Source organism: Bos taurus, chromosome 25 (genome assembly GCF_002263795.3).
Source record: "Bos taurus isolate L1 Dominette 01449 registration number 42190680 breed Hereford chromosome 25, ARS-UCD2.0, whole genome shotgun sequence".
Classification (NCBI taxonomy): Eukaryota; Metazoa; Chordata; class Mammalia; order Artiodactyla; family Bovidae; genus Bos; species Bos taurus.
Window position 1 is genome coordinate 32,646,436 of NC_037352.1, and position 21,077 is coordinate 32,667,512.

Consider the following 21,077-nt stretch of genomic DNA (forward strand, 5'->3'; position numbering starts at 1 on the left):
AGGCAGGGGCAAGAGATGTAATTTGAAAACCAAAGACCTGGAGGGAAATTGAACAGTGTGTGCTGCTGGTTGAGCCGAATGTCAAGGAGGGGGAAGGGTGCCACCCCATTTATGACTCTGGCACCAGCGCTTTTCTTAAGTCTGGGTTCATGGCAGTATAATCTAGATATACAGTAAAAGTTACCCTTTCTAGGGCATAGTTCTTTCCGTTTTGAAAAACATATACAATCTCGTCGCCACCACAACGATCAAGAAACCAAACACCAGACTTCCCTGGTGGTCCAGTGGTTAAGAATCCACCAGGGGTCATGAGTTCAATCCCTGGTCCAGAAAGATTTCACACGCCTCAGAGCAACTCAGTCCACAGGCCACAGCTACTGAAGCCTGTGTGCCTAGACCCCATGCGCCACAGCAAGAGAAGCCCGCGCACCGCAGCTAGAGAGTAGCCCCTGCTTGCCACAACTAGAGAAAGCCTGTGCCCAGCAAAGAAGACCCAGCACAGCCATAAATAAATACATTTTTTAAAAAGAAACCAAACACCTCCTTCACCCCAAAAAGTTCCTGGTGACTTTTAGACAACCCCAACCCAGCCCCAGGCAACCAGGGATCTGTCTGTTCTCCATCCTTACAGTTTTGCCTCTTCCAGAATGTCACACACAAGTCAGAGAAGCAGAAACATTGTATGACATCCCTTATATGTGGAATCTAAAGGACATTATACAAAACAGGAGGAGACTCACAGACTTAGAAAACACATTTATGGTTGCTGGGAGTGGGGGGAGCAGTGGGGATAGTTAGGGACTTTGGGAAGGTACACACTGGTGTATTTAAAATGGATAACCACTAGGTCCTACTGTAGAGCCCAGGGAACTCTGCTCAGTGTTATGTGGCAGCCTGAGTGGGAGGGGAGTTTGGGGGAGAATGGATGCGTGTATACGTATGGCTGAGCCCCTCTGCTGTCCACCTGAGACTATCGAAACGTTGTTAATCGGCTATATTCCAATACAAGATTAAAAGTTTCATTTAAAAAGAAAGGTAAATCAGAATCTCACATAAATGGAATCGTGGAGTACGTTAACTTGTTGAGGGTGGCTTTCCCTTGGCCCTTTGCTCTTGCGCTTCATCCACTTTATTGCAGGAGTCACTCATTCATGCCTCCTCGTTGCTGACTCGTGTTCGCTGGCGTGGATGTGCTACAGTTTCCCCACTTCTCCAGCTGCAAGGAGGGTGTTTGGAATGCTTGCAGTTCGGGGTGGTTACAGATAAAGGCCGTAAACATTTTGCATACAGGTGTTTGTATGGCCATGTTTCCATTTCTCTCGAGTCCATACCCAGGGGTAGGATTGCCTGTGGTCATGTCTGTTTCACTCCGTAAGAAACTGACAAGCCGTTTTCTCTAACAGCTGTACCATTTTGCATTCTTACCAGTTCCGGTGGATCTCACACCTTGTGAAAAACTTAAAGAAAAAAGGGGAGGGAGGTGGGAGGGAGCATTCAGGATTGGGGGGACACGTGTGTCCCCATGGCTGATTCATGTCGATGTATGGCAAAAGCCACGGCAGTATCGTAATTATCCTCCAGTTAAATTAATTTTTTAAAAAGGGAGAAAGGGTGCTGCGGGGGTTCTGGTGACAAGGCTTCATGCTGGAGGGCGGCTGCCAGGAGAGGGGAAACCAGGAAGAGAGAGGTTTGTGTAACCTTCCGGCCTCCCCCATCCCATGACACTTCAGGATTCCTTTCCCGTTTTAATCTTCGTAGAAGTGCCGTTCGGACCCTTGCCAGGTTACTCATTGGGCCTCTTTGTGTCATGACTTCCCATGATGGATGGGTTTTACACGCTGGGCGTGGAGCCCGAGCTGAGCCTCACTCTTGAGATTGGTGACACCGGAAAAGTAAATGACCGTGGGCAGTTTCCCACACACCACTGCCTGAGCGTGCCGGCTCTCCCTGTCGCTGTGCCTGGGGTGTTCTGGGGGCCACTAGCTGGATGGGGAGCAGGGAGACAGGCAGTGAGAGGAGGTAACCCTCCCCCTCACCCGGTGACAGCCTCAAAGCCCAGCCCAAGGGCAGCCTGGACACAGAGCCCAGCCGGTCTGCCAGGTGCCCAGAGCGCGCTCAGGACTGAGACCAGCGGGGACGAGATACAGAAGGACAGGGTGATTGCCAGACCCTCCTTGGCCTTGGGAAATTGATGGTCCCACTTGAGGTAGAGGATGAGTAACTTACACCCCAGGCTAAGCAGTGTTACCAGAGGCGGTTCAGGGATCCATGCCCCAAAATGGCACACACGGCCACACCCCTCTCTTGTACAAGGAAGAAGGGTGCCCTAAAGGCGGGGCTCTCGGTGGGGTAATGCGAATTAGCCCCTGAATGACAGTGGGGGCTCTTGACTTGGTGAGGAGAGGGGCTGGGACCATGGGCAGGCCACACAGCACAGCGACAGAGGCCTAGAGGTCAGAATGTAGGGCTTTGGGTAGGCTGGAAAACACGGTTCATCTGCATGGTTCCTGCCAGAGCTGCCCTTGGGCCTAGAGGCGACCCTGGAGGCTGGCCAGCTCGGGGGTCCCCACAGACTGGGTGTGGCGGAGGAAACGATCGTCATCTGTAGGCCTCTCTGAGACCCCCTGAGTCAGAGCTGGGGCACTGGCGGGAGAAAGAATCAGTACCCCCCACCCAGCTCCAGCAGCCTGGGTCAGAGCGCTGGGTACACGGGGTCACGAGTGGGTGGCTGCCGCAGGGTCTGCTGGGACTTAACAATATGCTGTGTCTGTCTGTCCGTCCACCCAGGTGCAAGTTCTTCAGTCTGACTGAGACCCCGGAGGATTACACCATCATTGTGGATGAGGAGGGCTTTCTTGGTATGTGCTTCTCTCCCCGGGGGCTTGGCTGGACCGTGGCCTGTGGTCAGTGCTGGCCGCTCCCCCGCCTGTTTCTGCCTCCTCCTGCTGGTGGGTTACAAAGTCGGTAGAGCTTCCCTCTCTCCCCACGTGTTCTGATCGCTCGAGAAAGGACCCACAGCTGAGAGGGGGCAGTGCTTACCCCCCCTGGGACTAAGGCCACCAGGGAGGCAGGGGGCTTGCTCTCTGGGGCTCCTCCCACAAGGGAGGTGCTTTCAAACGTCCTCAGTCCTTGTTCCCATGGCAACAAGCCAAGGTCACCATCCTTCTGTGATTTTCCATTATCTTTCTTCCTTGGTGACTCGGATGGTAAAGGATCCACCTGCAGTGCAGGAGACCTGGATTTGATCCCTGAGCCGGGAAGATCTCCTGGAGAAGGGAATGGCTACCCACTCCTGTATTCTTGCCTGGACATTTCCACGGAAAGAGGAGCCTGGCAGGCTACAGCCCATGGGAGTGGCAAAGAGTCGGAGACGACTGAGCGAATAACACTTTCTTCCATCTTTTATACAATTTATACAATACCTCAGGGTATCACCAAAGTTCCTACCCTATCTTTCTTCCATTTGGGCTCCAGCATGGACTTTGAGGTGGTTCCTAGGTCTTTGTTTTAAATTCTTTTGAGTTGAATGCTCAGACCCATGACTGTCCCTTTGTCCCACAAGTGACTCCTTTACAGTGAAATCACATGTTAAACTCTTGGTATTGATACATTTTCCCCAACTCCTGTCCCCAAACCAGCACCACTGCCATCACCTGTGTTGAAACAGAAAGACTCTGGCGCTTGGTGAGCCCTCAAACACCAGGCCCTTAGCTAAGCATTTGATGGGGTTTATCTCACATAATCCTCCAAGCGTCTTCTGGAGCCCATCCTAATTTCAGCAGCCCACGTTTGAAAGCTTAAGAAATTGAGACGTGGTAATTTTGTCCAGAGTCATGCAGCCAGGATGAAACCCTGCCCACCTGACCCCAGGTCTCTTGACCCTGATGCTGGCAGGGTGGGAAAGACCTGACCTGACTGTGCGGAGGACATGGCCACGTAGCGCAGGGACCCGCAAGCCCTGCTGTCAGTAGCGGGGGGCTCCCAACAACAGAGCTGCCCACCTGGTGTCTGGGAGGTGACAGGCGTCCTCAGCAATCCACCAGGGACCGTCCTCAGCTCTAAGAGGCTATTTTTAGGGCCTTGAGTGATGGGTAGTGACAGAAATAATAATGCCTTTCAGTCTTGAGATGGTCCACCTTTCCTCTAGGGAAGGGCAGGCCTGAGGCTGGGGCAGCCAAAGCTCCACCTGCCAGGTGAAGGCCCCACAGGGCCAGTGGGACCATGCTGTCAGAACTGGGGCCCTGGAGCCCCAGCTGCCTGAACCCCCCTGCTTGACAGTCCTGAAGCTCAGCCCTGCGAGAGGGGTTTTCTCAACACCCTGCTGCAGGCTGGTGGCAAGGCGAGGCTGGAAGGCATGCCATGAGGCCAGAATGAGGCCCCCCCGCCTTTACACCGTGATCTCTTACCCATCAGCCTCCCTCTCTGGGCCTCAGTTTCATAGTCTGTGAAATGGGAGAGGGGCTGACTTCTGAGCCGGGTCTCTAAGCAAATGGACAGGCATTCTGCCCTGAGAATCCAGAGGCAGACCAGGTAAGGGGATGGCACTGGCTCCCCTGGGGCCCTTTGCCCCATCCTGGGAAGTCGAGTATAGGAGCTCATGAAATGATGTCAGAGGTGACCCTGTGCCCCGGGTCTGGTGGTGAGACGGAGCCTGACCACAGAGACCGAGCTAGGGAGACGGGGCGGGGAACAGCGAAGGCAGAGGAGTGAGAAGAGGGACCTGGGCCGAGTAGAGAGAGCTGGGGACAGCCGCCCTCTCCCTGCCCAGCCCTTCACTTGGAGCCTCCGTGTGCCCCTGCACTGAGAATGGCAGAAAGCAAAGGCCACCGAGGCCGCTGCCCTGGGGGAGCTGACGGGCTAACGGGGCCAGTTGCTGACTCCAACCAGCTGCTCCCCCCATACGACTGTGGAGACTTAAATGAACCAAAATTAAATAAAATGCTCGATTGCGTTTGTTTCTGTCGCACTAACCACATCTCACGTGCCCTGTAGCCATGTGAGGTGAGTGGCCTTGGACAGCATAGGTGTAGACTATCTCCCTGAACCCAGAACGCCCTCTGGGGCAGCGCTGGTTCCCAGGTCACGAGGACTTCAGCTGTTGCTCCAGAGGACGTGGGAGCCGCCTGGGTGGCTCTGAGTCACGAGGAGCTTGGAATAGGCAGACAGAGGGCAGGTTCGTGACAGCCAACATGGTCGTGATGCGTGAGCTGACCCTTACAGGAAGGACCTCTCCAGAGTTTTCCCAAGAAGGCTTTTGGGATTCAGTCCTCGTAAAAAGAGACTTTTTAAAACTTTTCCTGTTAAATCTATTTATTAATTAATTTGTTTATCAGTATGTTTATAAAATGGCTTTAGCTGACGGGACCATCGGGGCACCCCAGCCCCCAGTGGCTCCTAGGGCTTTGCTCAAGATGGTATGGTTAGGGGGATTCCCTGGTGGCCTGGTGGTTAGGATTCGGTGTTTTCACTGCAGAGACCCAGGTTCAGGCCCTCGTCGGGGGACCATGCTACTTGTCACATGGCAAGGCTAAAAACACCAAAAGAAAAAAATAGATGGCAGGGTGGCATCTCACAATACTGTCCCTGGGAAGTCCCCTGTGGCCAGTTCCAGGCCCCGTAGGATTTCAGAATTGAGCTGGGACTCTTGGCTCTGGTGGGGCTGTGATTCCTCTGGCGGTCCTGGAGCTGAGAAGTCTCTTCCAACACCCCGGGTAACAGGTGGAAGCCCGAAATCAGAGCCTTTTTTTTAAAGCCTTTCCTCCCGCTCCACCTCCCAAGCCCCTTCCCTTCTCTGGGAGGCAGCCTGCCTCTCCAGCCAGCCTAGCGGAGGACTGGCCCTTCTCAGGCAGCAGGGCCAATGGGCTCCCTAGGCTGTGGTTGCCATGACGACCGGAGCTGGGCAGGTAGGAACTTGGGTGAGGCCACCAGAGCCGTCCTGCACAGCCTCCCTCGGGCATCATCATGATCCTGAGAGCCCCCTTAACTCCCCAGGCTCCAGGCCCCTGTTCTTAGCCCCTGCGCCAATTGGGGACCTGGCCCTTCTTCCCATGCAGTGCCCGCACAGAGCATGAGAGTCTGTGTATAAGGCAGACCTGGGTTTGAACTCTGGCTCTGTTATTCCTTAAGTGATCTTGGTTAAGTCACCAGTCCCTCAGAGCTCTGGTTTGTCACATGAATGGGGTGAAATAACAGTCTTGGTCCAGGGTCAGTTTGAACAGACAGCCGCGATGCACAGAGAGTTCCAAGGCTGCCTGTCCGTGCAGCTGCACACACGTGTGCCATGTCCCATGCATAGCCTCCCCGGGTGCTCTCTCTGCAGGACGGGCGGGGTAGGTTGGTCTTCACAAGCTAGTCAAGGAGACTCCAGGATCACTGGCCCCCTGACCCTACCCCACCGTGTCCCTGGTGGGGCCCCCCCGCAGGATCCCCAGGCTCTCAGGAGGGACCTGGGTGACGGGTCTAATGGAAGCAGGGAGAGAAATCTTGGGCCCTCGATCCTGTCTTCTCCTGGGCTCCCTCCCCTCCACCCCCAGCCCCCCCCCCCCCCACCCCGGAGATTCCTGGGAACCCAGTTTGAAAACCATAGGACCCATTCCACCTGGATAAGGTGATAGCAGGACCTGGCACCTGGAAGGGTCATGAGAACCAGAAACAACAGAATCGCTGCCAAGTACTCATCACTTCACAGCTGGGGACTGAGGCCCCGCGCAGATAAACCCCAGGGCCCCCACCCTACTGAGCTGCCCAGCATGTCCAGACTCCTCTGAAGGTCTTCCCTGCTCAGTCCTCCCAGGAGGGACAGAGGAGGCCAGTCTCTCGTCCTCTTCTGACAGATGAGGGCGCTGGGGTCCAGAAGGCGGGCTGGCCAGGGTCGCACAGCTGGGGCCCATCAGTCACAGGCCGGGCCTCCGTGTCCCCCTCCAGAACTGCCCTCTTCGGAACACCTGAGCGTGGCCGACGCCACCTGGCTGGCCCTCAATGTGGTGTCTGGCGGCGGCAGCTTCTCCAGCTCCCAGCCCATTGGCGTGACCAAGATCGCCAAGTCGGTCATCGCCCCACTGGCCGATCAGAACATCTCGGTGTTCATGCTTTCCACCTACCAGACGGACTTCATCCTGGTAAGCTGTGACGCAGGCACCCCCACCGATGTGAACCGCAAAGTCTTTGCCCCCACCCCCATTTCATGGTCTGCTCAGAGAAAGGTCAAGGGGACCTTGGGGTCATCAGTCCAGTGTCACATGGCCCGGGCTAGGCTCTGGCTCCATCCACTACCTGCCCTTCGAGTGGACCCTGTTTGGTTTGAACTGGATACCAGATGTGTCTGTGGGACACCCTCACAGCTAGATTTCTGGCTCCCCAATCCCACAGCACTTCCTCCAGGGGAGTAGGCGTTTTTGATCAGAGTTGTTGAGTTGCTAAATCATGTGTGACACTTTGCAACCCCAGGCTTCCTTGTCCTTCATTATTTCCCGGAGTTTACTCAGACTCATGTCCACTGAGTCGGTGATGCCATCCAACCATCTCATCCTCTGCTGCCCCCTTACTCCTTCTGCCCTCAGTCTTGCCCAGCATCAGGGTCTTTTCCAGTGAGTCGGCTCTTCACATGAGGTGGCCAGAGTATTGGAGCTTCAGCTTCAGCATCAGGCCTTCCCATGAACATTCATGGTTGATTTCCTTTAGGGTGAACTGGTTTGATCTCGCTGTCCAGTCACAGAGCTGACAGTAATTCCTGGCCACTGTGTTATTTGTGCTCTTCTCCCGTGGGGGCGTGGCCACCCTGGAGGGCATGGCCGGCGGGGGCAGGTTCGGCACCGCATTCTAAAGGGAGGGGGTGTGGACCCACACGTCCCGGCCCTCGGTGGAGCATCTTCTCCCCTCTGGTCCTCCCTCTGTCCCTGGAGAGTCACGTGCCCCTGGTCCCAGGTCCCTGGTCCCTGGTCCCACATGCCCCTGTCTCAACCAGGACAGTGGGAGGCCGGGAGGGGGACACTGGTTCTGGGCACAGAATTTCAGAGTAAAGGGGCCGGTGCCCCCAGCCCCACTCCATCCGGGGATCATGGTACACTCACTTCATGGACTCCTCGTCCCCAGGTGCGTGAGCGGGACCTGCCCTTCGTCACCCACACCTTGTCATCAGAGTTCACCATCCTGCGGGTCGTCAATGGCGAGACGGTGGCGGCTGAGAACCTCGGCATCACCAACGGCTTTGTGAAGCCCAAGATGGGTGAGTTGAGGGCGGGGAGAGTTGTGCAGAGAAACTTCAGGAAATGACCAGGTCCTGCCCCAGGGCACCCCCATTCTCAGAGCCTCGGCTGAGGGCCTGGCATCACACGGATCAACAGTCCTCCCAGGGTCTCCAAAGGGCGATGAATGTGGACACAGCCAGAAATGGCCAGGGGCCACGGCTGACCCAGCCCAGGGTGTCAGTGTGGGCCTCTCAGAGGCAGTGACTCTCAGGCTGAAACACTTACAGCACAAGTAGGAGCTAATAAGATAGGTGGTGAAGTTTGGGAAGGGCTTTCCAGGCAGATGCATGGCACATGCAAAGGCCCAGGGGTCTGGCGGGGTGAGCCCAGAGAATTAGGAGAGCTGCAAGGGCTGCTGGGAGCTGCAGAAGTGACTGGGGCCGGATCTCAGAGCCTGCCATCGGGCCTCCCAGAGCAGCTGCTGGCTGACCGCCCCCGCCGCCCCCAGGCCCCTTGCCGCCTCCTCTCCTCCTGCCCTCAGCACCCCCTGTATTTGTGCTCCCACAGTCCAGAGGCCCGTCATCCACCCACTGTCCAGCCCAAGCAACAGGTTCTGTGTCACCAGCCTGGACCCCGACACGCTGCCCACCGTTGCCACACTCCTCATGGACGTCATGTTTTACTCCAACGGGTAGGGCCCCCTCGGGGGTGAGGGGCTGCAGGGTGGGCCAAGGAGACACGAATCTGCCTACAAGCCCCAGTCTGAGGGGAGGCACAGGCCTGCCCTGGGAGCTAGCCTGAGAAGAGAGACATGACTCTACCCCAAATCCCATTTCTTAAAGGGGAGAATTGATTCATTGCAAACCCCAAAACTTGTTGAAACCCCAGGCCCACATGTAGATGTTATGAACACTCCAGGGTCCCCTGAGCTCCTGGACAAGCCCAGTCATTTGAAAAGCCAGGAACTCAGGTTTTTTTCATTTGGTGGATGACAACTTTGCATTTTTCCTCAGGGCAGATTTTAAGTTTTGGCCAACACCAAGTGGGGTGGGATCAGGGGCCAGCAAGCTGGCAGTGACCACAGACTGTCCCCTGAGATGTTGGCAGAGAAACCCTGCCAGGAATGGATAAGTATAGCCCATGCAGAGGGCCAGCTGGGTCTTCAACACTGTGAAGTGCGGTGCTCACCCCTGTGAATGCCGTGGAGTCACCTACATCTCAGGTGTGGAGACCAATTAGGGGGCAGTGGCTCAGAGTCCCCCAGCAAGGCGGGGTCAGAGCCAGGATTTGGTCGTGCCTCCCCGGACACCCCACAGCTGACAGGCAGGGCAGGTGGGCCAGGTGAGGGTCAGGGTGCAGTGGGTCCCTCACTCCACCCCTCACCATCTCCCCCGGCCCCCAGAGTGAAGGACCCCCTGGTGTCCGGCGATGACTGCGACCACATCCGCTTCTTCTCCTTCTCTCTCATCGAGGGCTACATCTCCCTGGTGATGGACGTGCAGACCCAGCAGAGGTGAGCCAGGCCCCGGGTGGAGGCTGACAATGGGCCCGTCACCCACTTGGTCCTAACAAGTCCCCGCCCCAGCCCTTCATTGCAGGTGAGCAACTCCAGCTTACAGATGACAGGCCTCTCAGAGACGAAGGCCCGAGTCACCCAGCACTGTCCAGTGCTCTTTGTTCCCCCACCCCATCCTCCAATCTGGAGCTGAGGAGGGGTACCCTGACCAGCCGGAGCAAAGGGGGCAGTTGTTCCCAAAGCCCAATCCCAGCTTTGCCTACCTGCCCCCCCCCACCCCTGGAGGAGGGAATGTGCGGAGCGTGTGGACTGAGGGCTTGGAGGGTCCTGGGGGCCCCTGAGTTCCAGTCCAGCATAAATGCCCCAGCGACAGGGAGCATTCCAGGGAGAGCTGGCGGGGGGAGCACTCAGCATCTAGGGTTGACGTCTCTCGCTCCCTTTTAAGGTTTCCTAGTAATCTGTTGTTCACGAGCGCATCTGGGGAGCTCTGGAAGATGGTGCGGATTGGAGGACAGCCCCTGGGATTTGGTGAGCCCCTGGGGTTCGACACTGCTTTATGTGTAGTAGTGGGTATCTGTTCATCCCACACTCCTTCTAGTTTATCCCCCCCTGACCCCCTTTCCCCTTTGGCAATCATGTTTGTTTGCTGTGTCTGTGAGCCTATTTCTGTTTTGTGAGTGAGTTCAGTTTTTTGCAGGGCAGGGCCTGGGCTGGGTCTTTGTTGCTGTGTATGGGCTTTCTCTAGCTGCATTGAGTCGGGGTTACTGTCTAGTTTTGGGGCTCGGGCTTCGCACCGTGGCGGTTTCTCTCATTGCAGAGCGTGGGCTCTGGGCGCTGGGGCTTCAGTAGTACAGCTCGTGGGCTCAGGAGTTGTGGCGCACAGGCTTACTTGCCCGTTGGTACGTGGGATCTTCCCAGAGCAGGGATCAAACCCGTGTCCCCTGCATTGGCAGGTGGATCCTTAACCGCTGGACCACAGGGAAGTCTGTGTATTAGTTCACTTGTATCATGTTTTACATTTGACATATAAGCGCTATCATATGGTACTTGTCTCTCCTGATCTTCTTCTTAGTCTGATCATCTCTAGGTCCGCCCACGTTGCTGCTGCAAATGGCATCATTTCATTTTTTTTGTGAGACTGAGCAGTATTCCGTCGCATATTCCGATGTATTCCGTAGTATCCCAATGTACCACATCTTCTTCATCCATTCATCTGTCAGTGGACACTTCGGTTGTTTCTATGTCCTGGCTGCTATGAACATGGGGACACATGTTTCTTTTCAAATTAGAGTTTTGTCCACATATATGTCCCAGAGTGGGATTGCTGGATCACGTGATAATTCTGCTTTTAGTTTTCTGCGGAACCTCCATATCTGTTTTCCACAGTGACTGCACCAACCTACATTCTCACCATCAGTTATAGGAAGGTTCCCTTTTTCCCCCACCTTCCCCAGAATTTGTTATTTGTAGACTTTTAAATGATGCCCATTCTGACTGGGGTGAGAGGCGGTACGTCATTGTCACGTTATATACATTTCTCTAATAATTAGCCATGCGTATCAGCTTCTCCTTTTATTCCCAGATTTGGTTTAGAGTTTACCAAAGCACACCAGTATAATAACATTACAGAAAAAAGAAAGGATGAAGGGAGAATTCAGGTGGGCTAGTGAGTGAAACTCGAATCATCTTAGCATCTGTAGACGCTGTGTTCCGCTTTGAGTGGCCTCATGGGCAGGCACCAGGGGTCCTGGCATTTGGCATATAAGAAGCAGCAATGGGACCTACCTTCCTGGAATGTGGAGGGTTTTAACGCTAGGCTAATAGCTATAAATAGCCATGCAAGGCTTCTCTACTGGCTCAGTAGTATAGAATCCACCTGCCAGTGCAGGAGACACAGGTTCGATCCCTGATCTGGTAGGATCCCACATGCCGCGGAGCAACTAAGCCCACGCCCTGCAACTATGAAGCCTGCTCTCTAGAGCATGGGGGTGTCAACTGCTGAAGCCCACGCGCCCTAGAGCCCATGCTCTGCAACAAGAGAAGCCACAGCAATGAGAAGCCCACGCACCACAACGGGAGGGTAGCCCCCATTTGCTGCACCTAGAGCAGAGCCCATGCGGCCATGAAGACCCAGCACGGCCAAAAGTAAATTAATTAAAAATAGCCCCGCGAGAAAAACAACTTTTTGAGAATCGGAAAGATTCTAGATTGGCAGATGTCATATGCTTTTGACCATGGTTTGCAGGAAATGTGTTTTCCATCACAGCCCAGCACACACACACCCTAACAACTCTACGCTTTCACAAAACTGCACTCACAGCCGTGCTGTCCGAGCTCCTTGCCCTTCCCTTTGCTGTTGTCTTTTGTTGCTGTTGTTAGTTTTATTTACTTATTTTTGGCTGCCCTGGGTCAGTGTTGCTGCCCGAGCGCTTTCTCTAGCTGCAGCGAGTAGGGGCTACTTTCTCGTCGCAGTGTACAGGCTTCCTGATGCGGTAGCTTCCCTGGCTGCGGAGCACAGGCTCAAGGCCAGCGAGTAGGGGCTACTCTCTCGTCGCAGCGTACAGGCATCGCGTGGCGGTGGCTTCCCTGGCTGCAGAGCATAGGCTCAAGGCCTTCACTCATTGCAGTATGAGGGCTTCATTGCCCTGCAACATGTGGAGTCTTCTCAGACCAGGGGTCAAGCCTGGGTCCCCTTCGTTGGCAGGCGGATTCTTAACCACCGGACCACCAGAGAAGTCCCCTGTTGTCGCTTAATAAAGCGCTAGTCGCCAGCCTTCTAAATTCATGTCCCAAACGGTCACCAGCCACTGTTTGAAAGGCACCATTCTAGACCCTCATCTCCCTCCCGCCTTATTTTATAGAAATAAAAACGAATGTGTCTGTAGTTTAAGAATCTTAGGACACAACCAGTCTCCACCACGTAGCAGGACAGTCAGTCATCTGGAGTGCAGGCACGGGGCCTGTACGACCACCTCCAGCCAGGAGCCCCGGGAGACCAGGCAGAAAAGCAGGAGCTCAAGAGACCTGTCGGGGAACGGCCGAGGCTGCACTGGGTGACGCGGCAGGGGGAGGGCTGAGCCTGGTCCCCGCCTCTGTCCCCAGATGAGTGCGGCATCGTGGCCCAGATCTCCGAGCCCTTGGCTGCCGCAGACATCCCCGCCTACTACATCAGCACCTTCAAGTTCGACCACGCACTGGTGAGTGTCGGGCCCCCACCCCGGGGCAGGGGAGGCCCCGTCCGGCGGCTCCCAGATGTTTACTTCCCACCCCTTGCAGGTACCGGAAGAAAACATCAACGGCGTCATCAGCGCCCTGAAAGTCAGCCAAGCAGAGAAGCACTAGAAGGGCCTCTTCCGCTCCTCCCCATCCACCCCGCCCAGGCCTGGGCCCAGCCCCACCCTGAAGACTCTTCTTGCAGTATTTCTCAACAGACTGGAAAACCGGCCCCGGGGCCCCCAGAGGTGGAGTCTCTAGGAGACGCCCCCGATGACTGACCCCGCCAGGCCTGGGACCCAAGCCAAGGCCTCCCCATGCCCTCCTCCTGGCTTCCTGGAGCCCCCAGACCCTCCAGAGAGCACCCCCCCTTCTCCTCCCCCACCCTCACCCCAGAAAATGATGTCCAGGGCTGAGGGAGCTTGTCCGCTGACCCACCTTCTTGTCCAGCCTCACCCACGGCCGAGGGCAAACGCCGAAGGAAGTTGGTGCCTCCTACGGGACACTGGGGTACCGATTGTCATGTCATCTTGGGGGGCTTGCCGAGCAGGGCCGAGTTCATGGAGCCGGGGAAGGCCCTTGCGAGGGCGGGGGCTCTGGACCCTGTGGTCGCTGGTCTCTGGTCCCATCGGCTCTGGGCTGGTCCCTGCAGAGTGGAGGCCAGTGGGCAGCCCTCTAGTCCTGTGCTGGTGAGGCTCTAAGGGAACACGGGTGGGGCCCTGAGCTGGGCGGAGGACCCCGGCCACCCAGAACCTTCCTTGGCTGCCAACCATAGGGCCTGTACCCCGACTCCAAGCAAGACTGCCAAGGGGGCCCTGTCCAGACCCTCCCCACCACAAGCACTCATCCTGGGGGTTGAGGGGGTGGTTCCCAGGAGACCCACCAGCCTAGGGCAACAGCTCCTATCCCCTCTGCTTTCCCTGGACTCTCCTGGGGCCGGCAGAGCCTCGGTTTTCCCCAAGTAGGGGCGTCCCCAGCATTCTGAGCTGGGGTTTTCTTAGGTCACCCCCACCTCCCCAGCAATCAACGAGACCAGCAGAGGGCTCCCCCGTCATCCTGCCCTCCTCTCTCCCTGCCCCGCTTGTGGGGGAACGTGGAAGGCCCCTGCCCCCAACTCGCCCGCCCGCCCGCCCCTCTGTCCAGGGACTGTGGCGTTCATGAGTACTTGACCTGGGAGGCAGCTTATCTGAGCCTTAATAGAGAAAACCGTTCCTTGTTGTAGTCTCCTATTTAATGTATTTGTTACCCAGGCTGCGGCTGGCAGTAGTTTCAGGGGACAGGGCCTGCTGATGCTGTCGGGACCCAAAGTGTGACATCGCTTGGTGTGACATCCTGTGGCTCCAGGGACAAGCCTGAGAACTGGAGCTGCCACCAGGGGCCTTGGCTTTCCCTTCAGAGCAGGAAGCTGGGAGCAGAGGTCAGTTATGATCCAGGGGTCCCCAGGGGCACCCCACACAGAGCTGCCAAGGCAGAGTGGTTCTAAGCCTCAGAGGAAGGTTTCGACGGGCTGCGGGGAGACGGACAGCCAGGTGGCAGAGCAGCCCCCGCCCCGGAGAGCAGGGCGACCCCCTGCCTCCTCCAGCTGATGGTGTTGTCCGTGTCGTCCCTGAGAAGCTGGGAGGAGAAGGGCCATTCTCTTGACCGGGTGAGGCCCCACCCTGCCCCTTCTCCAGGCCACGTGGGACCCTCTGAGCCCGGGAAACCCACCCGGTGTTGGAGGTGTGTCTCTGAATCCTTACAGATGTTCAGAGCCCAAGCACTGATTCGGAACCCTTTTTTTTTTTGGAAGTCATTTTGCACAAAACTCCAGAACAACCAAAACATGTCAATTGTTTGCTGGTTCCAAAACTGGGGTGACCACGTGGGCAGGGCAGCCTCTCAAGTCCCGAGCATCCTCTGTGCCTAGAAGGCCTTGATTTTTCTGTGGCGTGCCCTCCAGACCCCTCCCTGTCAGCCCCCTCCCCGTGTCGCTCCCCCACCTCTCCTCCCCGCCGAGCAAGTGTGTCGGCCCCGTGACCCCAAGAAACGTGTGATTTCCCCCAGACCCCCTAGGACGTATATTGTACACACATATAAATACCTGTGTTTTATGTTGATATAGATATATACTGTAAATAGCATATATACTTGAGCAATATATATGTTAATATATACCGTGTGAGCGTGCACACGCGTGTGTGCTGTATGTGTGGGCGTGAGGGCCTCCGCCCCGCTGTGTCTGCCGTGCACACGGGCACGTTTTGAGCCACCGTGTAATTTTAATTCAAGTATATAGGCAATACGATGATCAGAGGAGCCGGCTGGCTGCCTCGGCCCTGACTTGAGAGAAGAATTAGACCAGCATCCGAGAGCAGAGCCCCAGAGTGGGGGTTGAGGGTCCCTCCTCCCTCCTCCCCGAGTTGCCTTTGAAAGCTGGGGTTCAGCCCCTTCAGTTCTGTTTCCAAGGCCCCTGGACGCCCCTTGTTTTATTCTGGGGACAGGGCTGTAAAGGGGAAGAGCGTTTGGGAAGGAACAGCCCCTTCGCCACTGCTCAGCCCAGGTCTGCTTCCCCGCCGCCAGCACCTCCGTCACCTGATTTCCTTCACCTGCAAGGTTAGAAGCCACAGGTTCTTTCCTCAGGTCTCCTCCTAGGGACTGGCCCCGGGTAACTGAGAAAGATGGAAGCCCTGGACGTTGTTTCCTTGAGGGGTTGGTGCAAAGACTTGGCTCTCCCGGTTACACTGGTGTGTCCAACCCACGGGCCGGGAGCCGACACCCTGGGAGCCCCGCCCTGTTCCCCACCCCTCCCCGTCCTCTTGCCATGTGGGGAGGCCGGAGCATCCTCGGTGTCCACGTGCCCGTGAGCCAGCGGCTTGATGTGCAGCACCCTGGGGGAAGAGAAAGTGATACCCCACTGGCTGGCTGCCCCCAGGGGTCTCCAGACCCACAGGGAGGTGGCCCGAAGGGGCCCTGTTGAGCTGAGACACTCTTGGCTCTGGCTCACTGAGCATGGAGCCCTGGAGCTGCCACCAGGGTCCCCCGTGTGTCTCAAGTGTGCGCTGTTCCTTGGTAAGAAGAGCTCAAGCCGTCTCACCTCCCCCCTCACTCCTCGCCTGCGTCATCCGTGAACACAGAGTGAGAGGTTAAGGTAGGGAGAGTGAGGGAGATGGGGAGTGGAGACCGCTGCTTCGCCTCCACCCCCCATTATGAAAATCTGCCCCTTTGGTTCAACACTCAACTTGGGCTCCCCTGGCTCCTAAGAAACCCCTTTCTGCCTCAGCCCCAGTCCTGGCCCAGCAGAGACTCAGCAGTCCTCACTTGACACCCCCTGTCTCCACGGGGGTCTCCAAAGCCCCCTAGTAAGTGGTGCCCTCCCCACTGCCCTCCGTCCAGAGCACCCATCCAAGCAGGAGAGGCTCACAGCCCTCCCTTCCCCAAGATTCAGGGGTCCCAGAGCCCCCCAAGCACCAGCATTCTCCCCCTCCCGTCAGCTCCAGGCCCCAGGCCCCCGGTGGGGAGAGAGGGACCGGGTGACCTGGAGCTGGCCACTGTGACCTCCCCATTCAGGCAGTGCAGCCTTGGTGACCAGAGTGGTGTGTCCAGACCCCTCGGAGGTGACAGAGGAGGAGGCCTCAGAGCTTGGGACAGGAGGCTCCAGGGAGACGGGAAGGGCCAGCCCCCGACCCCAAGCCAAGGGCACCATTTGCCTGATGGTCGAAGATGAACCTGCCCAGCCGCCACCAGCGCCTTCGGCCACAGTTCCCAGCCACCCGGGGCCACCTTTCTGAGTCCCTGGATCTGGATGTGGGCACTACTAGGGCCCGTCCCAGCCCCAGCTTAAGAGTGGGGACCGCCCAGGGGGTGGCTGACGAGGGTGTCTTGCCACTTTGCTGAGTGAAAGTGGTGGGGCATAGAAAGGAGGCGCCCCGGTGTGTCTGCCCCGCCAGGGCTGGGGATAGTCAACCTGCCAGTCATGGCCACCATGGAGTTGGTGGTTGGCTTGGCAACCAGAGCTCGGGGGAGGACGACGGGGTCTCCCAACAGTGGAAAGACAGGGGCTTTGGCTTTTCAGGTTTCCTGGATACTGTGCTGAGGCAAGGGCGAGGCTGGAGCGGGCAGTAGCCCTCTATTCAGAGAGGCTGTCTAGGAGGGGAGCAACCAAGATGGCGGATGGTGGCCAGCCCAGCAGAGGGCAGACTTGGGAAGAGTGGCCGGGACTTGTGAGGGGAGTTGAGCCCTGGTATAGCTAGATACCTTTTCTTACACTCCAGTTTCCTTTTCATTTTTCAAATTAGAGGCAGCAAAAGGACTCTCTTCCATAGACCAAGGGAGAAAGCTGTGGGGTGGGCTATGGCCTTCAGCTTTGAAACCCAAACCCTCCAAGAAAGCCTGTTTTCTTGGGAGGGGAGGATGGGAGCTGTGGGCTGAGGCAGCCTCTGTCCTTGGAGCTGAAGGCCTCAGAGTGGCCTGGAATGGAGGTAGAAGCCTGTGGCCTGGCCTGTGGCTTCCAAGGGCACCCTGGTTGGTGACGGGGCTTGTGGCTCTTGCTTCTCGGTCGGGCAGGCTGAGAGTGGGAAGTGTTGGGCATCAGAGCAGAGTTCTGGGCACACGTGTGTGTAAAAGTGCATGTAAGTGTGAACATGTGCTGTGCATATGGGAGCACACACCTGCAGAGCCCAAATTAGAGCAAAAGGACTGACTCGTTCAGCAGTTCAAGGCCTCGGTATATTCTTACTGTGGGCCACATGCAGAATTGAAGGGGTGGGGATGGCAGGCCTTGAACTCCCCTTGACTTTGTTAAAACCGCTCTGGGGAGGAGGCGGGCTTCCCCGGTGCCCCAGACAGCAGTGTGCCTGCAGCACGGGAGACCCGGTTTCGATCCCTGGATTGGGAAGTTTCCCTGGAGGAGGAAATGGCAACCCACTCCAGGATTCTTGCCTGGAGAACTCCATGGACAGAGAAGCCTGGTGGGCTACAGTCCATGGGGTGGCAGTCAGATATGACCGAACTACTAACACTGGGGAGAGGTCAGAGGTGTCCCCATGGGGCTCTGCTCCGCCCTGCAGAGGCCCAGTGGTCCTTGCAGCCAGCCCCAAGGGCTAGACCTGCCCAGCAGACTCCTCAGAAGCAGCCAGCCCTGAAGACAGTATTTACAAGGAGAGGTTCTAGGGGCCAGTGCCCCCTTGCCTACTGGGGCTGATCCACAGAGAGCGTCCCAAAAAGTTGAAGGCCAGAGGGTGGGGGTGAGGAGCTTGTGGAAAACACGCCAAATTCAGGTCCCAGGGCAGAGGCCAAGCCTCGTGCATCTTCCTGTCCACTGCTTCAGCTTATCTGTTCAGAAAGTGATCCAGGGAGAGCTGGGCAGCATTGGCTCCAAAACTGGGGGTGGAGCGGAGGGGCTAACGGCAAACAAAACCCCAGCCCACCTCTTGCTCTTTGCCAAAATCGTTTCCGTTATCCCGAGATGGGGGTGAGTGGATGTTGGCTGCACAGCGGGGTTCAGAGAGGCCGCTGTCCTGCCCAGGGCCTTGCCTTGGGGGTCTGACACGCCCCGGGTCACCAGCAGTACCAGTGGCACTTATATCTATCTGTCCCACGTTCTGGGCGCGGGGAGAACGGAGCAGCCCTGCCCAGGGCCCTCACACTTTCTTTCTTGAAGAAACACAAAACCCTCGAGATTCATGTACTGTATGACGGAGAGAAAAAAGTACCTAATGTTCCCCCAAAAAAGACAGTATATTTTGTACTTTGTAAAGTGTTCATTAAAATGGAAGAAAAAACAAATGATGTTGGCTAACGGCTGTCTGATTTCATGCTGATCCAGGGCCAAGTCTCCTCCCTCCCTTCTCTGTACCGTGGTTGGGGGAACACCGGCCTGGAGCTGCAAGGAGGCAAAACAAGAATATGAGAGGAAATCGCCCTGAGAGCAAGAAGGGTTGTCTTAATGCTTTGTCACAAGTTGCCCCCAAAGCCTAAGGCTTTAAAACAATCCATTTGTGTGTCTTGGTTTCTGTGGTTTGGAATTTGGGAGCAGTTTGGGCTCAGAGTCTCAGGAGGCTGCAGGCATCTGAGAGCCTCTACTGGGACCAGAGGGTCCGTTTCTAAGGTGCTCCCCTCCACATGGCTGGCGAGACGGGCCTGGCTGCCGGCCTGTCCCCACATGAGTCTCCGCTGCTTGAATATCCTGACAGTAAGTGTTTGGTTTTCCCCAGAGTAAGGGATTCAAGGACCAAGGCAGAACCTTAAAAAAAAAAAAAAAAAATTGTCTTTCTTCTAGCCTCAGAATTCATGTACCATCCTCTCCACCATGTTCTGTCAGCACTGCAGCTCAGCTCTGACTGAACCCTGGAGGATTCAGTCCACACCACACAGGGGTGTGAAAACCAAGAGGTCAAGGTAACCTTGGGGCCACCTTGGGAACTGGCTGCTACATTCACCATTCCCTCCCCTCAGCCCAAATATCTGGCAGAGGTGGGCCTGGGGGCGGGGGCCCTGCTGTGCACACCACACCCCCAGGAAAGGTCTCTTGGTGCTGGAAGCCCAGGAGCCGATGCCTCCAGACAAGACACCCTGAGGTCAGGAGGCTCAGCGTCCCTCCCACAAGCACCTGGAGTTGGGCTCCTGCTCCCTCAGCAGGTGGACACAGGCTGCCCTGGTAAGAAAGGCTTGAGGGACTTCCCTGGGGGTCCAGTGGTTAAGACTGCACTTTTAATGCAGCAGACACAGGTTCAATCCCTGGTCAGGGAACTAAGATCCCACATGTTGTGCGACGTGGCCGAAAAAGAAGGAAGCAGCCTGAGACCAGCAGGTCTGGACCTCGCACACCCTCACTCTGCTCCTCGCTGGTGTTCTCCATGGAGGGCAGGTGTGAGCGGGGCAGGGCTCTGCCTGCATCAGACCCCAGCCTCCCCTCACCCCTGCCTTGCAGGAAAAGTAGCCCTAACAATGGAAGGGGGTGAAAATGGGAGCTGAAGCGCTCGTTCACCACCCTCAGTCCAAGGAGGTGCTTGGACCCTCAGCCCTTCTGGCTGCTGCGAAGGCTTTTCTCCCTGGGTTTGCAAGGACTAAGCACCCTCCTCAACCCTTCACATTTCGAACAGGGACCACAGCATTGGTGGGAACTCAATTGCCCCCAACAGTGGCAAAAGCCTCCTTTTCCCACTGCTCATTCATGTTTAGTGTCTGTAGGGCAGTGCCAAACCTAGGGTTGGGGGCTGGGGGCAGTGGGGGTGGTGGTGGTGTGGCGGTGGAGACCCAGATGACTCTGCCACAGCCCCCTGCACCTGAGTGGCTCCAGATTTAAAGATGTGGAAATGGGCTATCTCAGGGAAGTGCAGTACCGGGCTCGACCACAAGGGGATGGTGCCATGCTCTGGGGCCATGACCACAGTCAGGCAGGAGGAACAAGAACCCAGGACGTTAGGTTGAGCTTGATTAAGCCGGGGGACCCAAACAAGGGACAGCAAAGGCGCAGAGAGCCTAGCAGAGCAGCAGGGTGGAGAAGGGCAGAAATGGACGGGGCTGGAAGGAAATGAGGCTGAAATACAAGGTGGGTTGTCAGGCCAGCTGGAGGCTTCACACTCTACTACAGACCATGGGGAGCCACAGAGGACTTTGTGCAGGAGACCAAACTTGGCATCTGAATGGTGAGTCTAGGTTACTGAATATGACTGATAGGAGGGGGAAAGGGGGCAGCCAGGGTCCCGGCCTTGTATCTCAGGAGAGGTGACCCTGGCCGACTCGTGAGCCTTCCCACTGCAGTCAGGAATGGTGGGCACCATGGATATGGAAGGTGGCTGGTGCCCCTCCCCCCAGCCAGGCACATAATTCCACGTGGGAGCCTTTGGCCGCTTCTTAGCAGGGATCTCACCGCAGCATATCAGACTCTCCTGGAGGGTGGGAGGAGTTCCCTGTACCAGGACTCACCCCCACCGGCCCCCTGCCCCGCCATCCAGAGAGTCTGATTCAACTCTTCTTGGCTTCAGTATAGTTTTTAAAGTTCCCCACCTCACTCTTAGGGGCTTTCTTGATGGCTCAGTAGGTAAAGAATCCACCTGCAGTGCAGGAGATGTGGGTTCGATCCCTGGGTCAGGAAGCTCCTCTGGAAGAGGAAATAGCAATCCATACAGTATTCTTGCCCAGAAAATCCCTGGACCGAGGAGCCTGGCAGGCTATAGTCCGGA

The 21,077-nt window shown here is 56.6% G+C and overlaps 1 protein-coding gene across 3 annotated transcripts in view; it reads left to right on the plus strand.

Annotated features, from left to right (window-relative positions):
• Positions 1-18,681, plus strand: part of CASTOR2 (cytosolic arginine sensor for mTORC1 subunit 2) — a 54,494-nt gene extending 35,813 nt beyond the window's left edge. For all 3 annotated transcript variants that reach the window (XM_002698179.7, XM_024985424.1, XM_059881590.1), the window contains exons 2-9: positions 2,788-2,858; positions 6,925-7,118; positions 8,092-8,224; positions 8,754-8,877; positions 9,589-9,699; positions 10,148-10,230; positions 12,805-12,899; positions 12,979-18,681. In XM_002698179.7, the coding sequence (XP_002698225.2) occupies positions 2,788-2,858; positions 6,925-7,118; positions 8,092-8,224; positions 8,754-8,877; positions 9,589-9,699; positions 10,148-10,230; positions 12,805-12,899; positions 12,979-13,044 (877 nt within the window). In that variant the 3' untranslated portion in view covers positions 13,045-18,681. The remainder of the gene's footprint in view (positions 1-2,787; positions 2,859-6,924; positions 7,119-8,091; positions 8,225-8,753; positions 8,878-9,588; positions 9,700-10,147; positions 10,231-12,804; positions 12,900-12,978) is intronic.
• Positions 18,682-21,077: the final 2,396 nt, after the last annotated feature.